The sequence below is a fragment of the Nesoenas mayeri genome, assembly GCF_963082525.1.
Source record: "Nesoenas mayeri genome assembly, chromosome: 3".
In the NCBI taxonomy this organism is placed as follows: domain Eukaryota; kingdom Metazoa; phylum Chordata; class Aves; order Columbiformes; family Columbidae; genus Nesoenas; species Nesoenas mayeri.
The window spans coordinates 66,676,307-66,698,727 of NC_137544.1; the positions used below are offsets into that span (position 1 = coordinate 66,676,307).

The 22,421-nt window shown below is 37.3% G+C and overlaps 2 protein-coding genes across 2 annotated transcripts in view; both read left to right on the forward strand.

The window, feature by feature from the left end:
• Positions 1-11,068, forward strand: part of LOC308038661 (nesprin-1-like) — a gene marked incomplete at both ends in the record, with an annotated part of 74,672 nt that extends 63,604 nt beyond the window's left edge. The window contains 8 exons of the mRNA XM_080341438.1: positions 259-406; positions 3,836-3,930; positions 4,952-5,186; positions 5,846-6,040; positions 7,234-7,359; positions 8,111-8,266; positions 10,237-10,395; positions 10,898-11,068. Of these exons, the coding sequence (XP_080197564.1) occupies positions 259-406; positions 3,836-3,930; positions 4,952-5,186; positions 5,846-6,040; positions 7,234-7,359; positions 8,111-8,266; positions 10,237-10,395; positions 10,898-11,068 (1,285 nt within the window). The remainder of the gene's footprint in view (positions 1-258; positions 407-3,835; positions 3,931-4,951; positions 5,187-5,845; positions 6,041-7,233; positions 7,360-8,110; positions 8,267-10,236; positions 10,396-10,897) is intronic.
• A 2,555-nt stretch (positions 11,069-13,623) lies between these two features.
• Positions 13,624-22,421, forward strand: part of LOC308039352 (nesprin-1-like) — a gene marked incomplete at its 5' end in the record, with an annotated part of 35,532 nt that continues 26,734 nt past the window's right edge. Inside the window, 3 exons of the mRNA XM_080342609.1 lie at positions 13,624-13,715; positions 18,131-18,293; positions 21,979-22,166. Coding sequence (XP_080198735.1) covers positions 13,624-13,715; positions 18,131-18,293; positions 21,979-22,166 — 443 coding nt within the window. The remainder of the gene's footprint in view (positions 13,716-18,130; positions 18,294-21,978; positions 22,167-22,421) is intronic.

A 22,421-nucleotide genomic window follows, 5' to 3' on the forward strand; every position in this document is an offset into this window, starting at 1 on the left:
TTTCCTTCGGTATACTTTTATAAGTAAAGAGTGAAGCCAATGAGCCCAGATGTTGGTTTTGCCACAAATGAACAGAATTGGAAATGAGGGAGACCACTACTTTTCAAAGCGTTGACTCAATAAATTGAATGAGGCAGCTCAGTGGGAAAAGCGATAACATCTGGTTTGGATTTCTGCTGGAAAAGTTATTGCAAGATGCTCTTAATGCAGTGTGTGAGAGGAGGAGACCTTACCTGAATCCATCTTTTTTTCTTTCAGTAAGCTGCAGTCTTTCTTGCTGCAGCAGCAGACCTTCTTGGAGAAATGTGAAACTTGGATGGATTTATTAGTTCAGACTGAGCAGAAGTTGGGAGCAGAGATTTCAGGAAACTACCAGAATCTTTTAGAGCAACAGAGGGCACATGAGGCAAGTCATCATGTGTATTTATACATAACTGCTACACATACTATTTATATATAAAAGGAATGCATGTTTGCCTACACTGTCTGAGAATATCTTTAAAAAAGAAGCATGCAAATGTATCACTAGTACCCACATCGGAGGAGGACTTGAGTATGCATTTGTGTATAATGTATCAGTATGCCTATGAGTGCTTCTCACGTACATTTAATCTACTGCATATTGGTTTGCACCAAGGAACTCAAAGTTGTTATTGACCTTTCTGTATAACCTAACTATGCTCGTGCAATTTGACCCTTTGTCTTCAGTCATAACTGGAGAAAATCTTCATTCTTTCTGTTTATTCTGAGTATTTGTTATTAAATTGCCAACATACAAAGCATCTGAAGAGCATGTTAAAGGAAGACTTTTCTGTCAAGTGCTGAGTAATGTAACTCATCATGGCGCCTTGATTTGGTAACATTGCTGTGGAGAACAGACTGATTTGATCTGAGCTGTGTGCTGGAGTTATTTCTCTGTTTGCAACAAATCAAGAACTAGCCCAGCTTTTGCTGCAGGGGAAAGCAGATTCAGAGTTTTTTACTAGAGGATGCATTTATGATTCTTCAGTGAAGTCAAGTAATGCAATTATTTCTCCACCCATATTGTTACTGCCAAGAAACCTGGTAAAGATCAAGTAAGACAAGTCAATTTTCATACCAAAGCTCCCATGTGGCCACAGTAGTTTCAGTTCCCACAACTTTTTCAGCCGACCGATAGACTCAGGCCAGATCATAGGGAGAGTCGTGTCCTCCCCCTGACCCCCCCACTCTTGCCTTGTATCTCACAGCAGAGTGTTTGGGTGAATGTCTGATAGCAGAAAGTAATTCACAACCATTTTTGCCTGCTTTAGCATACATTTGCTTTAGCATTTAAGTGCCTTTGCTTTCATGAATGTCATCAATTTAATTTCCTCTCGGTGCTGCCAGAATTAACTGGACAGAGTGTCTTTGTAAGTCAAGACATCTCAGCTCTTTGAGATTTGAGTGTCCAGAAATCATGACTAAGTGGACAATTCCCTTCTGTTGCTGTGTCCACTCATAGTTACAGTGTTTTGAAAGGGGTTAACAGCAATCTTCTTACATTCAATTGTCTTGAGATATCAGCTTAATTCTCTCCTGAAAACTTTATCTGGGAAGGTAGCTTAGATAAGTGTTACTCAGGCACTCTGTTGAAGCTTTTTCTATTACAATTATAAAGGCATCTCTCAGGATTTAGAGAATTAATATCTGATTTTCTAAATACTATAATTCATCCTAATAACATGTGGTAAACTGAATCTTTTTTTTTTTTTCCTAAAGCTTTTTGGCATTTTATATAATCTAAACATACTCAGTACTCAATATTCTTTGCAGTGCTTCCTGATACCCGTGAAGAATTTTCATTCCATTCCTCATAGCTGAAAGGGTCAAATCTAAACTTCTTGAGATGAATTTTCAGATTGTTTTACTTTGTATTTTTGAAGATAGTAAGAAAATATTGTGTTTCCACACTTATTTCCAGAATGGATACTGAAATGCCTCCAGCTCTCTTATCAGCTTGCCGGTGCTGACTCATAACTTTGCTGATGTTTAATCAAAGAGCAGCCCAGCTACCTCAGTGGCCTTATTTAGAAATAACTTCCCACTGAAATGTACAAACCACCAAGGTGGAGGTGATGCTTTTTTCAAATATAATGTCCTAACACTGGCATTTTCATCAAAAATGCCTGTCAGGACAATCATGTAGTCATTCCTGTGCAGGAATGTAGTCATAAAGCTCCTCATACTTGATAAGCTTTTGTTTCACCTGTCCTCTTTTTTAAAAATATTAAAATTGTCACTTTTGGAGGGTTGGTTTTGTTGAGTTTTTATTGTTTTCTTAAACATTTGTATTCTGTTTAGTCCCAATCTGTCGACAGTGCTGGTAGATGCTGTTGCCTCCTGTACTTCATCCATGCCCCTAACTTGACAGAAATAGATGTGACAGGAAGCACAATTTCTATCCTCTTGCTCAGGTTTCTGAAATTCTCAGTGCCACAGTATTGTGGTGTTGTTTTGTTGTTTTTTTTTCATGAGATAATAGAGCTATTAGTTTCCCTCTGGTTCAGGCTCAGTCATTCATAAGAGCCAACATATTCAAAGAACACTATCAAATACTTCTGCAAGGAAATTAGACAACACTGTATCTTTTTATGGGAAAATGTGTGACCTGGGTAACATTTTCAAAATTAACTCCATGATTCAGAGAGGCAAAATCTCATTTTGAAAAATTAATCCCTCATCTAGAAGTCCTAAACTATATACAATGTGCTTTAGGAGTTTAATTGTATAGGTGCCAGTGGGTATTTTGCTGCCAGTTGCAGATGCAAGAATTGGTACATCACAGTTTGAGTTGATGGGAAGCCATGTAACAGAGGTGTAATCTGAATTTGGGGAATAGTGGCTCTCAATTCAGGTGAGAGTGAACTTCTGTCAACTGTGAACACTGTCACTAAAAAAGAAAAAAAAAATCTCAAGCTTCATGGCAATATCCTTTCTCTTTTAATCTTTTTGAACATGGACTGAGTTCAGTTCTGAGCTGATGCCTGGGTGTACTTTTGTCAACATAAGAACATTCCTGAACAGCATTATCTAGAGGCATGGTCCATTACTGAAAGAAAATATGTTTTTAAAAATAAATTTTAGTATGTATTTAAATCATCTTTGCTTAAGTAGTACTTAGGTAATTTTTTGTCTTAAGTAGTATATAATTAATAAGGGAGATTTAAAAGTATTGAGAAGATTTATTGTGACTGATGGAGAAAATTGGAAAATAAATTGGACAGAGTGGAAAATTGGTTTCTACCTCCTACACATGGCTGACCATTTCTTTTAAAGTTCTAGTCGCAGTGTAAAATTGTATTAGAAGTTTGTATAACACTCTCACACACAATCTGTGCATAAGTTCAATTTAACAAGGCAAAGGACTGTAATAGTCTTAAACAAGAAAGAAAATAAAAAGTGCTCCTGCTGTCCATGCAATAAATATGCTATTTGGATTTTGTTTAAAATTGTAGTGCCAATCACACAAGTGTATTTAGAGACATAAAACCTAGCTGTTGTTTATGTTATTTAGCTTTTAATAGTTTGGGGTTTTATTTTTGTTTTTGTTTGTTTGTTGGTTTGTTTGCTTGGTTTTGTTGTTGTGTTTGTTTGGGTTTTTTTTTTTAATCTCAAGGTACTAATAATAATTACTAGAAGCAGCAAGTAACTCCAGCAGTGAGATTTTTAAATGTGTTTGTAATTTCATGACAAAACTCACATTGAATTAATTTTAAATGAGTTTAAATACATAAAAATTCATTTTTACCAGTGCATAACAGATAGAATTAAAATGTAAGATCTTGTTTTAACATCCTTGTCTCCTGTACAACAGCTCTTCCAGGCAGAGATGTTCAGCCGCCAGCAGATTTTGCATTCAATTATCTTGGATGGGCAGCACCTCCTAGAACAAGGACAGGTGGATGACAGGTAGACATTCCTGTGTTGTTGCTGCTTCTGGTTATATGAAGTGATACTTAAACTAGTGGGGAGCTTCCAAACAGAGAAGATAGCAGATGTCAGTGTTCAGATCATGCTCTTCTGAGGTAGAAGTTACTGTTGCTGTGGTTAAGTTATGAATTAGCCAGATCTTAAATAGGACAGTGTTCTTTAGGATGCTATGGGAAATGTGAATATGTGAATGCATTTGTGAATACAACAGCCTTGAGGCTGCTTCTCTGACAAAGATTTGTCTTGGATTATCAAGCACATTACATAAAGGTCTGTTTCCATGTATTTTCAAAATCACACTTTCACCAAAGGACCCTGCAGTGACAAATTTAGTGAGTTACACTTGATTTATGCCAAATGGAGATTTACCTCTACCAAGAGGTAAATTTATCTCTACCTACTGCCATTTAGGAACACATGTAACCTAAATGTGATGGAACAGGAATTCATTGCTGTCTGAGATTTCATTTTAGATGATTGTGATCAAATGAATGAGAATCAGTGAAAACACCAGTGGGTTCACAGTTGTGCATATGATTTGACTTTGCTAAGGGTGTCATGTTGATGATGAACCATTTTTCAGGGTCGGAGAATTTTGTTAGTGCTGTATATATCTTATGCCTGCTTTGAGCTCATTAGTAAATCCGGGTGTGAATTGTGAAATCTCCAAGATTTACTATGAATTTGGCTAATCTAAACTGGTAAAACCTGTGGATTTTTATATTTCTGGGGAGAAAGTAGAAGGGTTTATTGTGTTAAATGTATGGGTTTTTTAAGGTCTCAATAATTTGAGCCTTTTGATTTTTCTGGTACATGAAGTGTGAAGTTCTCATTCTCAGTCAGCTGTACTATCATGAGATTTCATTGGTTTTTTTCCTGGGTTTTTTTTTTTTTTTTGGCAGCCAGAAAAGGTCTCCCTTTTCCCTTCAGTTTTTTTCATTAAACAAATAGATCAAAGTATGATGGTTACTATGTATTTTGATTTGTCTACTTATAATAGGGATGAATTTAATCTGAAGCTAACTCTTCTAAGTAATCAATGGCAAGGGGTAATTCGCCGGGCACAGCAGAGGAGGGGGATCATTGACAGCCAGATTCACCAGTGGCAGCGCTACAGAGAGATGGCAGAGAAGCTGTGCAAGTGGCTGGTGGAAATACCCTGTCAGCCAGCGAGTACACTGGGCATCGTTCCGATCCCATTGCAGCAAGTCAGAGCCCTACTGGATGAAGTGCAGGTATGTCCAGTGTGTTTGAAGAAAGAGGAAAAATCCCTGCATTTTTTACAGACTTCATCATTTAAAACACTTTTTAAAATGTATTAGATTCAGACTATCTGCTTTGCAGAAAGCAATATTGGATGTTAGTTCTTCTTTGAAACTGGTATAGCCTCAGAAGCAGCAGTGTGATGGAACCAAAGGTGGAGCTCCTAAAGAACATGCAGTGGAGAACTTACTGGGCTCTCTCTCTTGAGCCTTACTTACTTCTGTTTTTTCCTTTGTAGCAAATGTCATACTGAAATGGTCTTGAAAAAAAGCCATGATGTCCTATTTGAGGGATGTACTCCAGCTGACAAAAAAGGACATCTTGAGTGTCCATTTTCATGTGAGGTTAACAGTATCTGTGTAGCAGCTTGGTGTCTTCAGGCTTTTTGGCTGGAAGATCCATATAATCATAAAGCTTAGGGGCATAATAGATTCTAGAGGAACGATTAATCTTTAAGACCAATTGAGATACTGATATTAATGGGGAGAGAGAAGACTTTCATGTCTCTCTTTATCTCCTTGGAGAAATTTTCTAAAGGTCTGCTGCAGTAAATTGTTGTGAAGAGGTTATAATGAATTGCTAATGGTAATTAAAAAGACAAAGCTGACAGAAAGCTTTTAATGTTTTTCAGCTTAAAGAGAAAGGGCTGCTAAGGCAGCAAGGGAGTTATATCCTCACTGTGGAAGCTGGGAAGCAACTGCTGCTCTCTGCTGACAGTGGGGCTGAGGCAGCCCTGCAGGCAGAGCTCACTGAAATTCAGGAGCTCTGGAAGAAAGCTAGCACACAGCTGGAGCAACAAAAGAAGCAGCTTTCTTTACTACTGAAAGTAAGTGTGTGATTTCTTCTATACTTCTTCAGCAAGACCATGGTTTCTCACTATGAATCCTGTTGAAGAAAAGCATTCTCAAGGGATAAGCACAAGTACAGGAATTGCATATATGCTACATGAGCTCATAATTTCATTTCACCACTTCTGAAACTAGCAGTAATAATACTTCACAGTAGACTTGTATGTGAGTTGATATCTTTTAATTGGTATTTCAAGAACATCATGCCAAAAAAGACTATTCCTACTAGTCCTATTTTCAGCATAGCGAAAAAAATCATATTTTCTTTTGCACAGTGCAGGTTAGGTTTTATACATAGCTTACTGACAATTAGAAATGCCTTATTCCCTTTACATGCCAATGTCAAGATCTATCTAGCCAAGACCAGTTATTTGTAATTCTCCATCCTTAAGATGATCATGAAATGCTGACATAGGTTGGAAAAAACTGAAGGAGAGACATACAAAGGCAGTGGTAGAAGGAGAATATCTTGAAACAGAAGACCAAGAAAAACAAGTTTAGTATTTTCTGATATGACACAACTGGCATTCTTTATGGGTTGACTGGCTTATCAGAGATCTCTTTGTCTGTAAATACCTTTTTAATAGGTTTTAACAAGCAGGTGATGCTGCTAGAACCATACTGTCACATGACATTTGGTATGGTTTGATTTTATGGACACATTTAACATTTTCGAAAGTATACAAACACTAACGCTGGGTGTAGCTGCTAGAATCATAATTTAGAGGAGATACTGCAGGTACTTCAGTGTGACCTGAATTTGCAGTATCCCAAATAACTTTTTTTTTTTTTTTTCCTGAAATTGATGCACCTGAATGGAAATATTGTCAAGGAATGGTGGCATGTTTAATACAGGTATTCAAGAAAAGAAGTGAAAAATAATTTAGGAAGGAGAGGCTTTTCTGAAAGAGTTGGATCTAGACAACATTGTAATAACAGGAGGCTTTGACTTGTGCATTTCTTCTAGTAGAGACGTACACAGAAAAAAATTGACACAGTTGTACACAACTCAAGTTCTGAGGCTATTAGTGTTATTAAGAGGGGAATTTCTGGGCATGTTATTACTATTAAAAAAAGAAAGTTTTAACTGTTTAGTGGTTAATTAGGCAAATGAACAGGCATAAGTGTAATCCATATCTGAATTAAAGTCTAATAAACATTCTGCCTTCAGGACTGGGAAAAATCTGAAAAGGGCATTGGAGACTCTCTGGAGAAGCTAAGATCATTCAAAAAAAAGCTTTCTCAGCCTTTGCCAGAACACCATGATGAGTTGCATGCAGAGCAGATTCGTTGCAAGGTGAAGTACTTGTTCTCTGTCTACTGTTGTCTCATCTTTGCATTCGCTTCTGTAGTAACCTCTTCCATTGTTAAAAGGCTTGACATTACTGACAGTGCAAACCAGTTGCCATCCCCGTGACATGAAACTATCCGTGTAATATTTGGACAGCCTAATACCTGAGTGATCTCACTACCCTGCAGTGTAAATATAGATCTGATCAGAAGGGGATCTGAAAAGTACTGTGGAAGTGCTAAACACTGGTGTGTTTTTATTGTAGAAATTCCAGATTCAAATTTAAACTCATGGTATCTAAGGGGTTGTATTAGTGCTTTTTATCTGATGTGAGGTTACTGCAAGGGGTCTTAGACAACACTTTTATGCTTTGCAGTTTAGAAATGTGTTACAACTTGAAAATATTTTCAATACAGAGAAGTCCAACCCAAAACTTGGAATTCTCAAATTCCTTTAAACTTTGGAGAGTTTTGAGTAGTATTAATGAATTAGTTTGTGACTACTTGTTACAAGGCTGATGTATCATTCTCTTTTGGGGAGATACCTCACACATAACTCTGAAAACATTGGTACATAGGGCGTTGGTATTGTCTTTTTCTTTTAAATGAGGCTGAAACTGTCCACTTGAAATGGTGAGTCTGCTGAGATACGACTTTAATTCAGTGGTATAACAATGCTTGTCTTCATGCTTCATCAACCCATGCACATTTTTATTTGTTTGCAAACTGGTCCTTTTTCCTTGTGCACTTCTTTTAAGGAGTTAGAGAATGCTGTTGAAGGATGGACAGATGACCTTGCTCACCTCTCTCTGCTGAAGGAGACCCTGTCTGTATATATCAGCGCAGATGATCTCTCAATCCTCAGTGAGCGCATAGAGCTTCTGCACAGACAGTGGGAGGAGCTGTGCCACCAGGCAAGTATAGTACTGAGCCCTGGTAGGAGTATGCAGGCTAGAAAAGTGTTGGGAGAAAAACTGAATGCAAGTGGCAGCTTTTGGAAAATATGTATGTAGACACATTCAGATTCAAAAGTGAACTCTTGCTGAATGAGGGAAAGCATCTGTTGAAATGCTTCTCCTTTAGTGATTGCTTATGTTTCTAGATGTCTTGAACTTTGTCATGGCTGTGAGGTCATATTTAAGCAGCCTTGAAGAACCAACAAAAAAAGTCTTTGTGCTGTGGGACTGTGGCATGGTTGGCTGGGAAAAACACAGAAGTAATACAGTTTGCTGAGCTTTGGTAGAGGAGCCGTGCTCAGGAAGGATCTCCCCTCCCACTCAACATTACTATGTTGTACCTTCAGTTCTCCTGACAGCTTCTACTTCTTCAGACATTGGTGTTTGCGTTTGCCTTAGTCTGAGGCTGACTTGCTTGGCTGTGAAGTGAGCTGAGGAGTATTGTTTTTTCAGGTGCATCATGCTATTAGCATTTTTTGTGTCCATTTTGCACTTAGAAATTCAAGTAGTGGAGTCTCCGTCACCCAACATTTCAGGTTACCATAATGTTATTTCTGTGGTTCAGTAGAGATTGCAGTGCAGATAACTAACTTGGAAATACTTACCTCATGTGCAGTACCTGTGAAGGCTTCAAAACCATCCCCTAAGTAGGAAAAATGCTTTACAGATAACAGCACAGAACTCTTTATGAATTATTTGCATTTGAATAAGCTGATGTAGGTACATCTAAACTACAGTATAGTCACTGCATATAGGTTTATGATAAAGGAAGAAGCCAAGTAAAGAAGTTTCATCTTAGTTGTGTGCATACTGAATGTTTCAGGATGTAACCTAGTGCAACACTTTGCTCAACTGTTGCTCATTTCCGGAAAGCTGCATCAAGTTTAGAACCACAAAAAGGAAATGTGAGATCATGTGTGTGCCCCTTTTAAACTTAACATGGTAGTTAAAGAACAGATCACCTTTGTTTATGGAAGAGCAGATGCAGTCTTCATCTCAGCTGAAACGCTGATACAAATTCAGCAACAACGCAGATTACAATGGGGAGGAAGTAAGTAGTGGTACAAATGTCTGAAACTGGAGAGATGATTTTGCTGCTCATGCTCTGCTGCTATTTTAATTTTGGTGTCTGTCATTGTCTGTCTATTACTATTCATAGTCCGAGGTGCTGCCGCTGCTATAGCAATTTCTTAAACACAACCATGTTGTTCTTTCTTCTTTACTGACTACAGCATTTGCCTGTTTGATGTTTTGTGCCTTTTCTGTCAGGGCACACTTTAGTCTTTTGGAATCTCTCAGTGTGCCATGTCCATTCAGGAGAAATAATAATCTGTGGGACTAATATTTGAACTCTAGTATAAAATTGCTTATGCAAAATATTGTGTATCTTTCATTTAGCTTTGTACTTAAAAACCATAGTCCTGCACAAATTAGACAGTCTTTTGGAGTTTGTCCTATGATATATATATAAGTTGTTTGGGGTTTTTTTTTGCTTTGGTCAAACAATTTTATCTTGCTTTTTTATTTAATCTATTAGACTAAAAATAAACGTTTAATATACTTTATAAAATTTTTAAGTAAGCAAAAATTGTAACCAAATTTATTTTTATTTTCTAATGAAACCTTTGGGTTAGAGACATTATAAAACAAGATACTGATAGGCTACTGAGCCCAAGTAACGCTTGGATGCCTCTCTCTATGCAATAGGATGTAGCTGACAGGAAACTTGAGATTAACACTTACCTCTAAACTCACAGAGAGTCACACAAAGTTTTTGCAGTACAAGTCCACGTTGTTTTAATGACAAGTAAGTGGCTGGAACACTTTTGCCAGGCCAGAGGAGTTCACATTGAGGCACAAAGTGTTTCAAGCATCTCTTAGATGCATTTACTATTTTGTTTTTATTTACTCTCTGCAAATGTTTTAAGGTCTCCTTACGCCGACAACAAGTTAGTGAGAGACTGAATGAGTGGGCTGTATTCAGTGAGAAGAACAAGGAGCTCTGTGAGTGGCTGACGCAAATGGAAAGTAAGGTTTCTCAAAATGGCGACATCCTCATAGAAGAAATGATTGAGAAACTTAAAAAGGTATAGTGTGGTGCACATACAATAATATACTGTTCTTTAGCTGCTTGCTTGTTTTCTGTTGCAAAGAGGATACTGAATTAGCTGAAGTTGAGGTTTTACGTTGCACTGATGTTTATAGGTTCCAGCAGGGGTGTGTGTTTGTGTGCTTCTCTCGCTATGCAGCATTTTCCTGCCTTTCTTCAGGTGAGACAACAGAAAATAAAGTTTATGCAAAATCAGAGGCATCCGAATGCTTCACTGTATGTCCAACCAGAATTGTATGTAATGAGTTTAACTATAGCAGATATATTCGTAGAAGGCATTGTGTTTTGTTTTGTTTTTTAATTCTTTTGATAAAGTTGTTCATGGTTATACATCTGATATTTAAGAGGTTGTCTCTCAACTCTACTAATCACCAAAAAACCAAAGTTCACTTATATTTTTGGATGGTTCATTTAGTAGTGTAGAGAAGAGTGTATTCAGAATAAGTACCCTGACTTTTTGATTGCTCTTTACTGTCCAGGATTATCAAGAGGAAATTGCTGTAGCCCAGAAGAACAAAATCCAGCTTCAGCAAATGGGCGAGCGACTTGCTAAAGCCAGCCATGAGAGTAAGGCATCAGAGATTGAGTACAAACTTGGCAAGATCAATGACAGGTGGCAACATCTTCTAGATCTTATAGCAGCCAGGTAAAACAGTTGTGATGTTTCTAAATGCTACATGGGACAGATTAATATGCTGGATGTCATGAATTTTAAATCTCTTTATTGTCTGCCTTTTTGTCATTAACTGTGAATAAGTTTATTCTTAACTATCAACACATTTCTGTGAAATTCACCTTCCTGTTTTACTTTACAGTACCTGACATCGTTTCTTCAAGAAGAGTCAGTTCAAAATATTATCTTCTAGAATGACAGAGGATTGATTGCAGTCAGCTTTAGTGACCCTTGCTCCAGTAGCTTCTTAGTTCTGATGAGTGCTTAAGACTGGGTGCAAATTTAGGTTTTCTAGAAAATTCTTGGCAGAGGAATCGAAAGAGTGAATTTGTAGTTTTGGATTTAAAGAAGAGCAGTTCCAAAAGTAAGCCTTAGTTTTTCTGCCTGATTAGTTTTTCACTGGTGGAGAAGAGTAACTGCAGGTTAAAGATTCTTTTTACTCAAAGTCAAAAATATAACAGCAATTTTCATAACTTAAAGAAACACAGAATTGTTGTTTGCTATTTGAAGAACCTGGTTTCTTTGTTTCAGTCCTTTCTGTTGAGTCGTACTACAGCCTCCGTCCCATTACCAACCATAATTTTGTCAAAATTGTGCAGTTCATAAAATGTACATACACTTTATATTTTACACTTCTGTGATGTAGGGACATATGAATTACTAATATTTAAGCCCTGTTAGCAGCAAAAATGTTTGGGTTTTTTGGTCATCTTTTTTCGTCTGTTATTTTTTTGTATGGTTTTACTTTGTTCCTGTTCTGAAATCTGTAAGCATGGGAGCAGTAAATTTCACATAAGCAGAAGCGTTCTGGTGGCTCCAGATCCTTTTATAGCTGTTCATTTTAAAGTACTGAACACTGTATATTTCTTACAGAAACATTAAGTCAGGAAGTGGTGCATTACAGTTGAGGAGCCTGCTGGTTTCAGAGGATGTGATACGACACCAGTTATTGAATACAAAGTATATTTGCCATGTTTTTGTCTTTTGAAACACCTACTCAGAAATATGTTCCAATAGTAGCTTCAGGAAGCTTCTAGTGAAAAGTGTTTGCATTCAGAAACTGCAAAACACATCTTTAAAAGTTCTGTATTGTCCATTCAGTATTAGAGGTTAGTGTCTTTTATAAGGACAGGTTCAGGATTCTGTGACATTCTTGGGGTATGGAGATATAAACTGCTATATTATACAGTTAAGCTGTCTCATTCTGTTATCATGAAGCAGGATGTTAAGTCTTAGTTCTAAACTAATTTATGTAAAATATTGATTTACTTTTATTTCCAGATCATTTCAACTTGGCCTTCTCATCTAGCATGCTCACCACTATTATATTCAATTAAACATATAAACTTTTCCATTCCAGTGCTTACTGAAGTGAAAAGAACTCTGCAAAGTTTGAATGTTGCATTGCTGAAGTTGGAAAGTAAATGGTGGTGGAGAGGTTTGATGCTAGACCATGGAAATTTTGCTAGTTCCGCTATAGCTTAGGCTGATAGCTGTTAAAGCCCATAGTTGTTGATTAATGTATGTTCAAAGTGCTTGAATTGATGTCTAATTCCCACTGGACAAAAGGGTCTACATCCTCCAAGATAATTTTTAGCAGGGTCCAGAGGCTCTTTAGAATATGTTGTTATATACTGGGATGTGTTACTGTTATGATATTTTGGAGTTTGGAATGTATCATATAACATGAATTTTGGCTGCACTCAGCTAGTAAATGCAGATTAATTGTTCTGGTGTTGAGAATAAACCACAACTTTCATATTCTGGATCCCTGACAGCATTAATGAATTAATTATTATATCCTGCATGCTTTTCTGCAAAGCTGCAGTCATCCCTTGCCTGGAGCATTTTTCTTAGTGGTTTATTGCTACAGCAGTGAACTAATAGAAAGTGTGCTATGAAAATGCTTTAGTAGTATTGTATGGTTAATATACGTCCAGTCTGAATCTTTAGTTGTTGATTTTACGCTGTGTGGTGGAACTTCTCCATTCACTTGTGAAAGCCTCCTCTCTTTCTTTCTCTCTCTGTTTCCTTACCCAATTTTCTCTGCATTCTGAGGAGGTCTGTAACTGCAGTAGAGATGGCTACAGAAAAGCAGTTGTTTCTCTGCATCAGAGACTTCCAGCAAATTTTCATCCTTGCAGATGGACTTTTCTGATATATCAGCCTGGTGCAAAACATGTTACAGATGTTTCCAGCCAGGAAGCAGCGCTATCGCTGCAACTGCTCAGGCTTTGCAAAGAAGGCTTTGTTGTGTTTTCATCCCTTCCCCTAGCACTCACGGTCCACATTCTTGGAGATCAAGTCTGGCACATGTTGATGAATGCAAGTTTTATTTAGAAACATGACCACTTGTCACCATTCAGTCTCATATTATCAAGCAACGGCTGCTAACACTTGTTTGGCGTGCAACATTTTCTGTACAGTACTCACCAGCAAAGAGAAGTGTGCCCCTTTTCCTCACCCCGCCCAAAGCACAGCGTTTGCAGGCTTTTGGAGTGGAAGTTCTTCTTTTTAATGCTGGAAAATTTCATGGTGGTGGCGGAGGACTTGCATGCTGTGAGGATGGCGGAAGACGGCAGTGTGGATTCAGATCTCCCAGACTGTAATTGTGATATCACAAGGCAGGCAGATATTTTTGTTTGCTTTTGACTGATATGGTTCTTTCTGAAGTCTTGGCTTGCTGGGAAACTAATTGAAATATTGATATGTAGAAATCACTACCTTAGCTAGAAATGACTGTTTTCTGCTCAGTTTAAAAATAGCTGACGGTGATAACAGCATACTTGGTTTTACAGCTAGTGCTTTTGGTTCCCAGAATAGTGTTTTGTTACTGATGCAGACTCAGAACTAATAAAATCTCTTAGCTGTCTGAAAGAAACTGTAGACTAGTTTTACTGCTGTTTTTAAATACAAGAGCGTGTACACACATGAGAGAAAGCAGACTTTGTATTTGTCTGCTTGCCGTTTGTGTCATCAAAGGGGCATGGCTACAGGCAAAAGGCAGAGAAGGAGAGGCTATAAAGAGAGTATTTCAGTCTTAGCTTACTGAAGCTGGTCAGTCATGTACATATTAATGACTGTTTTGTAGCTGCATGCAGTGCTCAGCCTGAATCACCTTGCATTTTTGAGTCAACTTCTCGTTTTCCTCTTCCTATTTGCTTTTCTAAAAGTTTTGCTATTGTTTAGGGTTCTAGAAGTTTACTCTTTGAAAGAGTAAAATGTCATCTGAGGAGCAAACATAACTGGTGCTACTAGTGTCCTGGTATGCAGTAGTACTGTACTTTGAACAATAAATCTTTTCTAATCATACAGAGATTATTTTAAACTGCATTTAAAAATATGTTTAATAATGTACAATTTTTCTCTATTTCATAGAATAAGTATTTCTGAAACTTTGTCACCTGTTCCAATTAATTTTTTTAAACTTTTCTGCTTTCTGTGGGCTTTGTACAGATTTAGCTAACATGTTCTCACTGACTTTTTTTGTGTTGCTTTTAAAGTTTAATATTAGTAACCAGCTGTCTAAATGACTAATGCAGTCACTATGAGTTCTATATGATGCATTGTTTTGTATTTCCAGGGTTGTTCCTGTTCAGGTTTAAGTGGAATCTAAGGCTATCTAATTTATGACTAATCCAATTAAAGTTAGTTGTGCTTAATTTCAGCTACAAGATGTTCTCCCGCTGCCTTTTTTAATTTAAAATAGATGTTTTAAAGTTATTACTTTCTTGAAGAAACTGAGGTATAGTAATTGGAACATTGAAACATAAGCATCATAAGCCTATTCAAACCTTCAGATGAGTTTTTGTCCATAAACCATGAAAACAAACAATTGAATTTTGCAGTATTTTTCATTCTGAGAGTCTTAAGTATTTGTGAAATGTAGCAATACTTATATGAGTGTGCTGTGTAAAAAACCAGCTTTTAAAACAGCTGCCTCATGGATCCAACTCTTTGTTTTGAATGTGGAATTTTCATTATCAAGTAGAGGAGTTCTCTCAAGTCTCTTGCAGTAACATCCATAGTCCTACAACAGAAGCACAAGATAATTATTGGAATAATTAACTATTTAAACATAGTCATGTAAATGAAATCTCAAAAGATCAAAATTACAGTTGGCTAAATATCCTACATACTTGAATGGTTTTTATTTCGACCTTTGTCTCTAAACGAAGCTTTTAGTTTCATTAAGTTCAAGGACCTGCCATTAGCATTGAAAAATAGGATTGCATTTTTAAGGGAAAGATGTTTTTGTTGCACAAACATTATGTAATTATTTGTACACAAGCACAATATTCGGTGAGAAGAAGAGCTTAGACATCTTGCTTGCTGAAATTCAGAGGGGAAACACTTAGGCATGATGGATTACATCTACTGTTTGTTCACAGATAAGTTTTCAGAGTAACTAGAGGCACAACGCTGTATTGCAGTTCAGTCAAAAAAAGTAAGCGCAGCAGACTCCAAGAATCACTTGTTTATTTGCTTCTATTTGCACCAAGGGCAAGAAACCTATTAGATTAGACTCAGTACAAAAAAAGAAGAGTTATTAACAGTAAATGTAGTGGGGGACAGGAAGGGAATTGTCATTTGTTTTTCTTTTTTTTTCTTAACTTTCGGAACTTAAGTGCAGTGAGTTGTAACAGCTTGGCAGGAAGGCGGGTTTAGCAGTAAGTTTTGGATTTGATTGGAATGTGCTTTTAATATGTCACTTTTTTTAATTTTTTTTTTTCCTGTCTTGAGTAACTTAGGTCATGTGACTGAAAATAGCTCTATTTGGCCCAGGGTTGTTTTTTACTCTGGCAGAGATGTCTTCTCACGCAGTCTGCCTGAGGCAAAGAGGTCACTTGCTAAATGAGAGGCCCTTTATCAGGTGTTGCAGGTAAAATGTAAATAAAATCCAGCACAGAGGTGAGGGTACTATACAACTGCAAACAAGAAAAGCCAAGTCCACAGCTTGGGCTTGCGAATGGTAGAGTGACGTTGCTTGTACACAGGGTTGATACGACTCGTTCCCTTCCCACCGCAGTGTGCCAGTAAAGCATCAGCAGCATCCAGCTTTGAACATCTAAGCAGGAAATGGACAGGATTTCACTCTTCTTAATTAATGTCCAAGACTGAAAAGCTGTATATAAGTTCCAGAGGAGAGATAACTAACTTCCTTGATCACCCTATGAGCAAGTTTCGCTTGGTCGAAACCCTCAAAGCACTGTAGGTACAACCATAGGTGACAGGGAGATGGTGCCCCTGGACATTGCATGTTCTTCTAGTATCTCTTCAAGGCTAAATGTATAGCTGTGTTTTGGGATAACTTGATGATGGGTACTGGAACAGTCTTTCAGCATGATTGTGTTGACTTCAGTCCCTTCATAGCCAGATTTTCAACATGTCCAGAGTTTTTGCAGTAACCAAAATTTTTTTTCAGATCACAATCCTGAAGCTGTTTGTTGTACAACTCTGGCAAAGAATGTACGTTGGAACTGTTCTTAAGCGTGTTTGGTGCTAAAGAGCCACAGTTTGACCATCTGTGATCTAAAGAAAGGGCTAGAAAGAGACAAAAATTTGAAAGATTTAAGTTTTAACTTTTTAAAGTGGAAGTTAAGATTTCTGTGTTTGTCTTTGATAAGAAAAGGACACTCAAACTTAATAGTCAGCTGCAACTACTGCGTTAAACATGGAAACACTTCATAAATTTGCTCGTTAGTATTATGGAAAAAAATGTGAATTGCTCTGTTGGACTTATAGGATAGTCAGGTGGTATTTTGTTTGTTTGATGAAGCTGGCAATCTTGTGTTTTTCAAGATGATTTAGTCAGTCTATTCTCAGCTGCACTCTTCTCTTAAAGCTTTCTGATATTGAAACACTTATGTGGAAGAGCAATAGAATCATAAAAGGGAATGGTACTCAAAATTGTTTGTGGTACTACATAAACAGAAAAAAAAAAATATCTTAGAAGCATTTTCCAAACCCACTAATGTATGTTATGTAACGTGGGGCTAGGAAGGAGGGAAATACTGGTAGATATTTTTTCAGTTGAAACAAACTGAAGGAAAAAATATCAAGACAGTGAAATTTTCCTCATCTTCTAAGCTTAATATTCCTTTGAATTAAAAAAAACAAAACAAACGAACAAAAAAAATCCCACTACTTATTTTTTTCCTGTCTACTACTGTTGCAGGATCAGGCTCTCAAGAAAAATACTGCTTAAAAATTGCCATGCATTTCAGTTTCCTCTGTTTAAATCTGAAGTAGTCCATTAAGACCAAAACCAGCTTAAAGCAGCCTTTGGGATTCAGGAATTCTCACAAAGTTTTCAGCTGGATTTCTTTCTCTAAAACTTACTTATTCAAGGACAAGTCTTCACACTGGAACAAATTGCCCAGAGAGGTGGTAGATGCCCCACCCTTGAAAACATTGAAGGCAAGGCTGGATGGGGCTCTGAGCAACCTGATCTAATTGAAGATGTGCCTGCTCATGAAGTTGGACTTAGATGACTTTTAAAGGTCCCTTGCAACCCAAACCATTCTCTGATTCTTACCATAACAGTGGTTCAATGTTTAGAAATCACTAGGATGAAAAAGGCCTGCTCACTCAGCGCACTCCACCACCAATACTTATTAAGTGGATGCATTATTTGTACCCTAAGAAGTTTTGTTGTCTATTGGCCAAATACACAACTAAATTACTTAGATTGGTTCAGGGTGTTGGTATGTGCAAGTTCATGTGAAAAAATAAAAATAAAAAGAAAAAGAAAAGAAAAATCCAATTTTCCTTCATTAACAAACATGTAAGTGGACTGATAAAGGTACAAAAGCTTTGCAAATGTTGTCTGGCATTAGTAAGCTCTTAATTTTTTTTAACCAGAACCTTTGAATTCAGGAGTATTTGCACATATAATATACTTCTGTTACATAATATAGGAAGACCTCACAACAGAATGTGCCATCTAAGTTAAGTTTCTCTGAAAACCTCCTGAAACATGTTCTATAGAAATTCTCCTTCACAGTATACTTATGCTGCTGTTGCTTTTTGTTTGCAGGGTAAAAAAGTTGAAGGAGACCCTGGTTGCTGTGCAGCAGCTGGATAAAAACATGAGTAGCCTGAGATCTTGGCTTGCCCATATTGAGTCAGAGCTGTCCAAACCTATCGTCTATGAAACTTGTGACTCTGAGGAGATACAAAGGAAACTAAATGAACAGCAGGTAAAATACAACACACTTATCAGGTGCACGATGACATGGGGAGAACCAAAGTAGAGTGTCCTTGGGCTGCCCATACCCAGTTCAATGCTGAGAGGGCATGAGGCAAAGAAGTGTTTAAATATCAAGGCAAGTGGTACTTACTGTGTCACTTATAGAGCCTTCTGCTGGCTTTGACATCGAATCCACCAGGAGCTGATTGACATTTCCAAGAAAGGTAAGGCACTAAAAGATGTAACCTGAGCGAGTTATTGCAATTGTTTTTCCTTTGGGGTTTGTGATTTTTGTTTGTTTGAATTTTCTGTTCCCAGAGGCAAAACTGACACCTATTAGACCTTGCAAATATTGCACATGCTTGAAAATTTTTAGCAACCTTTCTAACTTAGTTTTATTTTGCAGCTTGTTTGAGAACGACTTTGCATGCAAAAAATGCATGAACTATACATGTGAAGTGAATATTGTTTTATAGTAGTGCTAGAACAAAATAGTCAGCACTGGAAATGGGCAGGAAAATGTTAAGCCAACCAGATTTTTTAATTAAAACTAATATTTTTCCTAAGAAGATTTACTATATGTACTTTCTCTTTCCAATTCCACTGTACTGTCCAGTGCTGTTTTACCTAGAAGCACATTGCTGGGGAGGACCCTTGTTCTGTTGCATTCCTGTTGGTTATTTATTGGCAAGAATACCTTTTTGGTGCCTTGCTGGAGATGGGTTAGATGTTCTCTGGAGTTCTTTCTCTAGATGAGAAAGAAATGTGTGGGAAGAGGGGTGGCAGAATGTTTTCAGGATAATTGGTTTATGAAGTATACAAACTGGCATTTTGCTTTTTTAAACTGAGTGTGGGAATGAGAGCCAAGAACCCCCTCAGAGTTTTTGCCAGCTCTCCAACTGAATTGCTACATGGCTGTGCAGAATTTCTTATTAATAATCTACATGTGATTTACATAGGAATAATAATTTATAACACACAAGCATTACTAATAAGTAGTGTTTCTGAGACAATAAAGTGCTGGACAGGGGTAAACATTGCTAGGAACAAAGTAGATACTTGAGATATTTTACTAGAATCCCTATGCAGACATCCCACAGTTTGTTGCAACCAGTCCTTATGGGAGTTATTCTGGGCATAGAGGCTGGTGTACCTTTGCCTTCTGCTTTTTCCTTCTAGTGATCCCCATGCCATTACAGGGTGCAGTGATATTCTGTAGAAGTGTCAGTGGTTTCATTTGAACTCCAAAGGGGAGAAATAGAGGTGAATCTCATCCTGGGAGGATGCCATGTTTGGAAACTTGATGATGATTTGATAACATTGCAAGCCATGGTAATAGCAATAATTTTAAAAAGCCCACCCACCTTCAATGTATGGCAACCAGTATTTTTATTAGTCAGAGGCTATATCACTATCCACCGCATCTCACAAGGCTACTACATTGGCCATCTCCTCAAGTATTTCATCCCTCTTCTTCCATTAGTGATCTTATGTTCTTTTCAGAGGTCCTATTATCTTCCTTGCTTATACTGCTACCAGTTGTTCATGTACAAAATGACATTAGAAATATTATGCTGTGAAAGAGGAGGGCCAGATCCCATTTCTATAACTCCATTATCTGCTTCTTGGCATCTATTTAAACCAAGAATCAGCTTTGTGGGTTGCTGGTCTCTGTGGTGAAATTAAAGATACCTTTACAGCTCTGGATATCCTGGGAAAGGTAGGGTAACCTCACTGCAATGTTTTCCTAGGGTCATAAACTACTTTTCAAGGATTACTTGTTTTTTTATCTTCTCAATCTCCTACCACTTGAAATGTATTTTTTGGGTTGATGAAGGAAAAAAAAGTTGTATGTGTGTGACAGCAGTGCATAAAAGTGATGTTCCTTTGTGAACTACCCATAAGGCTAAATGTTCTCTAATAAATATAGAAAATTTTAAAATCTGGGAAGAAATATAAAGCTATGGAAAACAAAACAAACAAACAAACAAGCAAACAAAAAAAACAGTGTAGACATTGCTTATAGAAAGATGTAGGTAAATAAAAAAGTTTAATCCTTGCGAATCCTCAGGACCTCCAGCTGGCAGTTCTTACTACTGCTCTACTCCACAGCAGCAGAGAAAAGATTATGTTACCTGAACTTGTTTAACCTCAAGTCTCATAGCTGTCTGGAGTATTTTCATAGAGTACTGCATCTATTTATATTATCTGCCCTTATATAACATTTCAGAATGGATAGAGAAAATAACAAACACTTGGACATTACAGTGAAAGAGTATTTTCCAGGCACACAAAAGCAAAAGGGCCAGAACTGAGGAAGAAAACATTGTGATTTACCAATTGATGATCTCATATAGATGTTCACAAAATAGCCTTCTTTTTCATAGATGAGAAGAGGAAATAGATTACTTGAGTCATTGAGTCCGACCCCAGTTACCACAAACAACCAAATCAGATGATTGATACAAGTTGACCTTGCTCCATTTTAATTATGCTGAGTTTTTTAGATTCTGTGTTTAGATCTCATTTCCTCCTGGAAGGCTTTTTCAGAACATCATGTTGGCACTATATTTCCCTTTGCATGTTATAGTTTACTTCACTAGCAAAGTTATAAAGAGCAGTTTATCTCTACTCATCCTCCAGCTGCCAAGTTCACATTCTCCTAAATGAAATTCCACTTCTCTGATTGTCCTAGTAGTTCTTTTCTTTATCTGAATCAGAAGTGAACATAGTATTCTAGATGTAATGCATCACTTTTTGGTATAGTCACATTAGTACTTCATTGTCACTACTGGAATTATGTTGTCTTGGCTCTGTTACTGTCTATCCCATCTAATGTTATGATGATTCATTGCAAATGCAAGCTGAAGTCAAGCAGAGTTTATATACCTTGCACTCATTCTACAGAACTAGCCAATTACTTTTGTGACTTTTCTGAACATGAACCTGTAGTTCAAAAATGAAGCTGAAACATCATTTCAAGATAAAACATTATAAACAGTGTAGAACAAGACATTGCAACCAAGAAACTGAAAGGAGAAATAATATTGATCACATATAACAAGTACTAAGACAATGTGTATTTTCTTTAACTGTCCTGAATTTCCTTTTTCCATTTCCAATGAAAATGCTATAGAATTGGAAAGTTGAAGGAAGAAAAATCTCCTACTAGAAATGCACTGTTCAACATGTGCTGCTGCCAATCTCCTTGTCAAACATGCAACTTTGCAGCTAATTCACCTGGAGAAGAGTAGGTTCACGAAGGGCACTTCCACCAAACCCTTGCTGTAAATAGGAACATATTTTCTTGTCACACTTCCCTTACTAACTTCTGCTTTACATTCTTTGTGATAATGGGAAAGGGCTGGGCATAATTCCACCATTTATTGGCAATGATGATTAAATGTATGTGAAGATGCTCAGCTGAGCATGCAAAGCTCTGGCAGTTTGTCCCAGGTGATGTTCTGGTGTTTGTAGTCCCTGGGGGAGCTGTGCATGTTGCCAGGTTCTCCTGGCCTCATTGATAACATCGCAACACCTCTTGCGCAGATGCAGTCTCTTAATAGGTATTCGTTGGATGCTTTTTTCCTGTTTGCAAGCTTATTAAATTTTGGTTTGAAAAAGTAGAAGAGAAATGCGTTTTTGTTTATATATGTTTTGCGGTTTCTCTTAAGAATTAATTTCTTCACCTACAGGAACTTCAGAAGGACATAGAGAAACACAGCACTGGAGTGGCTTCTGTTCTCAATCTGTGTGAGGTGCTTCTTCACGACTGTGATGCCTGTGCCACAGAAGCAGAGTGTGACTCTATCCAGCAGGCTACACGCAATCTGGATAGGAGGTGGAGGAACATTTGTGCAATGTCAATGGAAAGACGACTTAAGTAAGTCTAAAATGCCTACAAATTAGTATTTCCTTCCTTAGGCATAAATACAGGATGGAATGTATGTGATAGGGTTGCAATATGGCAGAAAAGGGTGGAGGGGTCAGAAAGAGATCATGCACTGCATAAAATGCAGTAGTTGTTATGCTATGGGATTAAAAGAAAAAAAAAGTTGGGTTGATGGAATGAAGTCTTCTTTCCCATGCTTCATAGAAATGATGATATAGAAACTAGAGAAAGCTTAGATGATAGAAG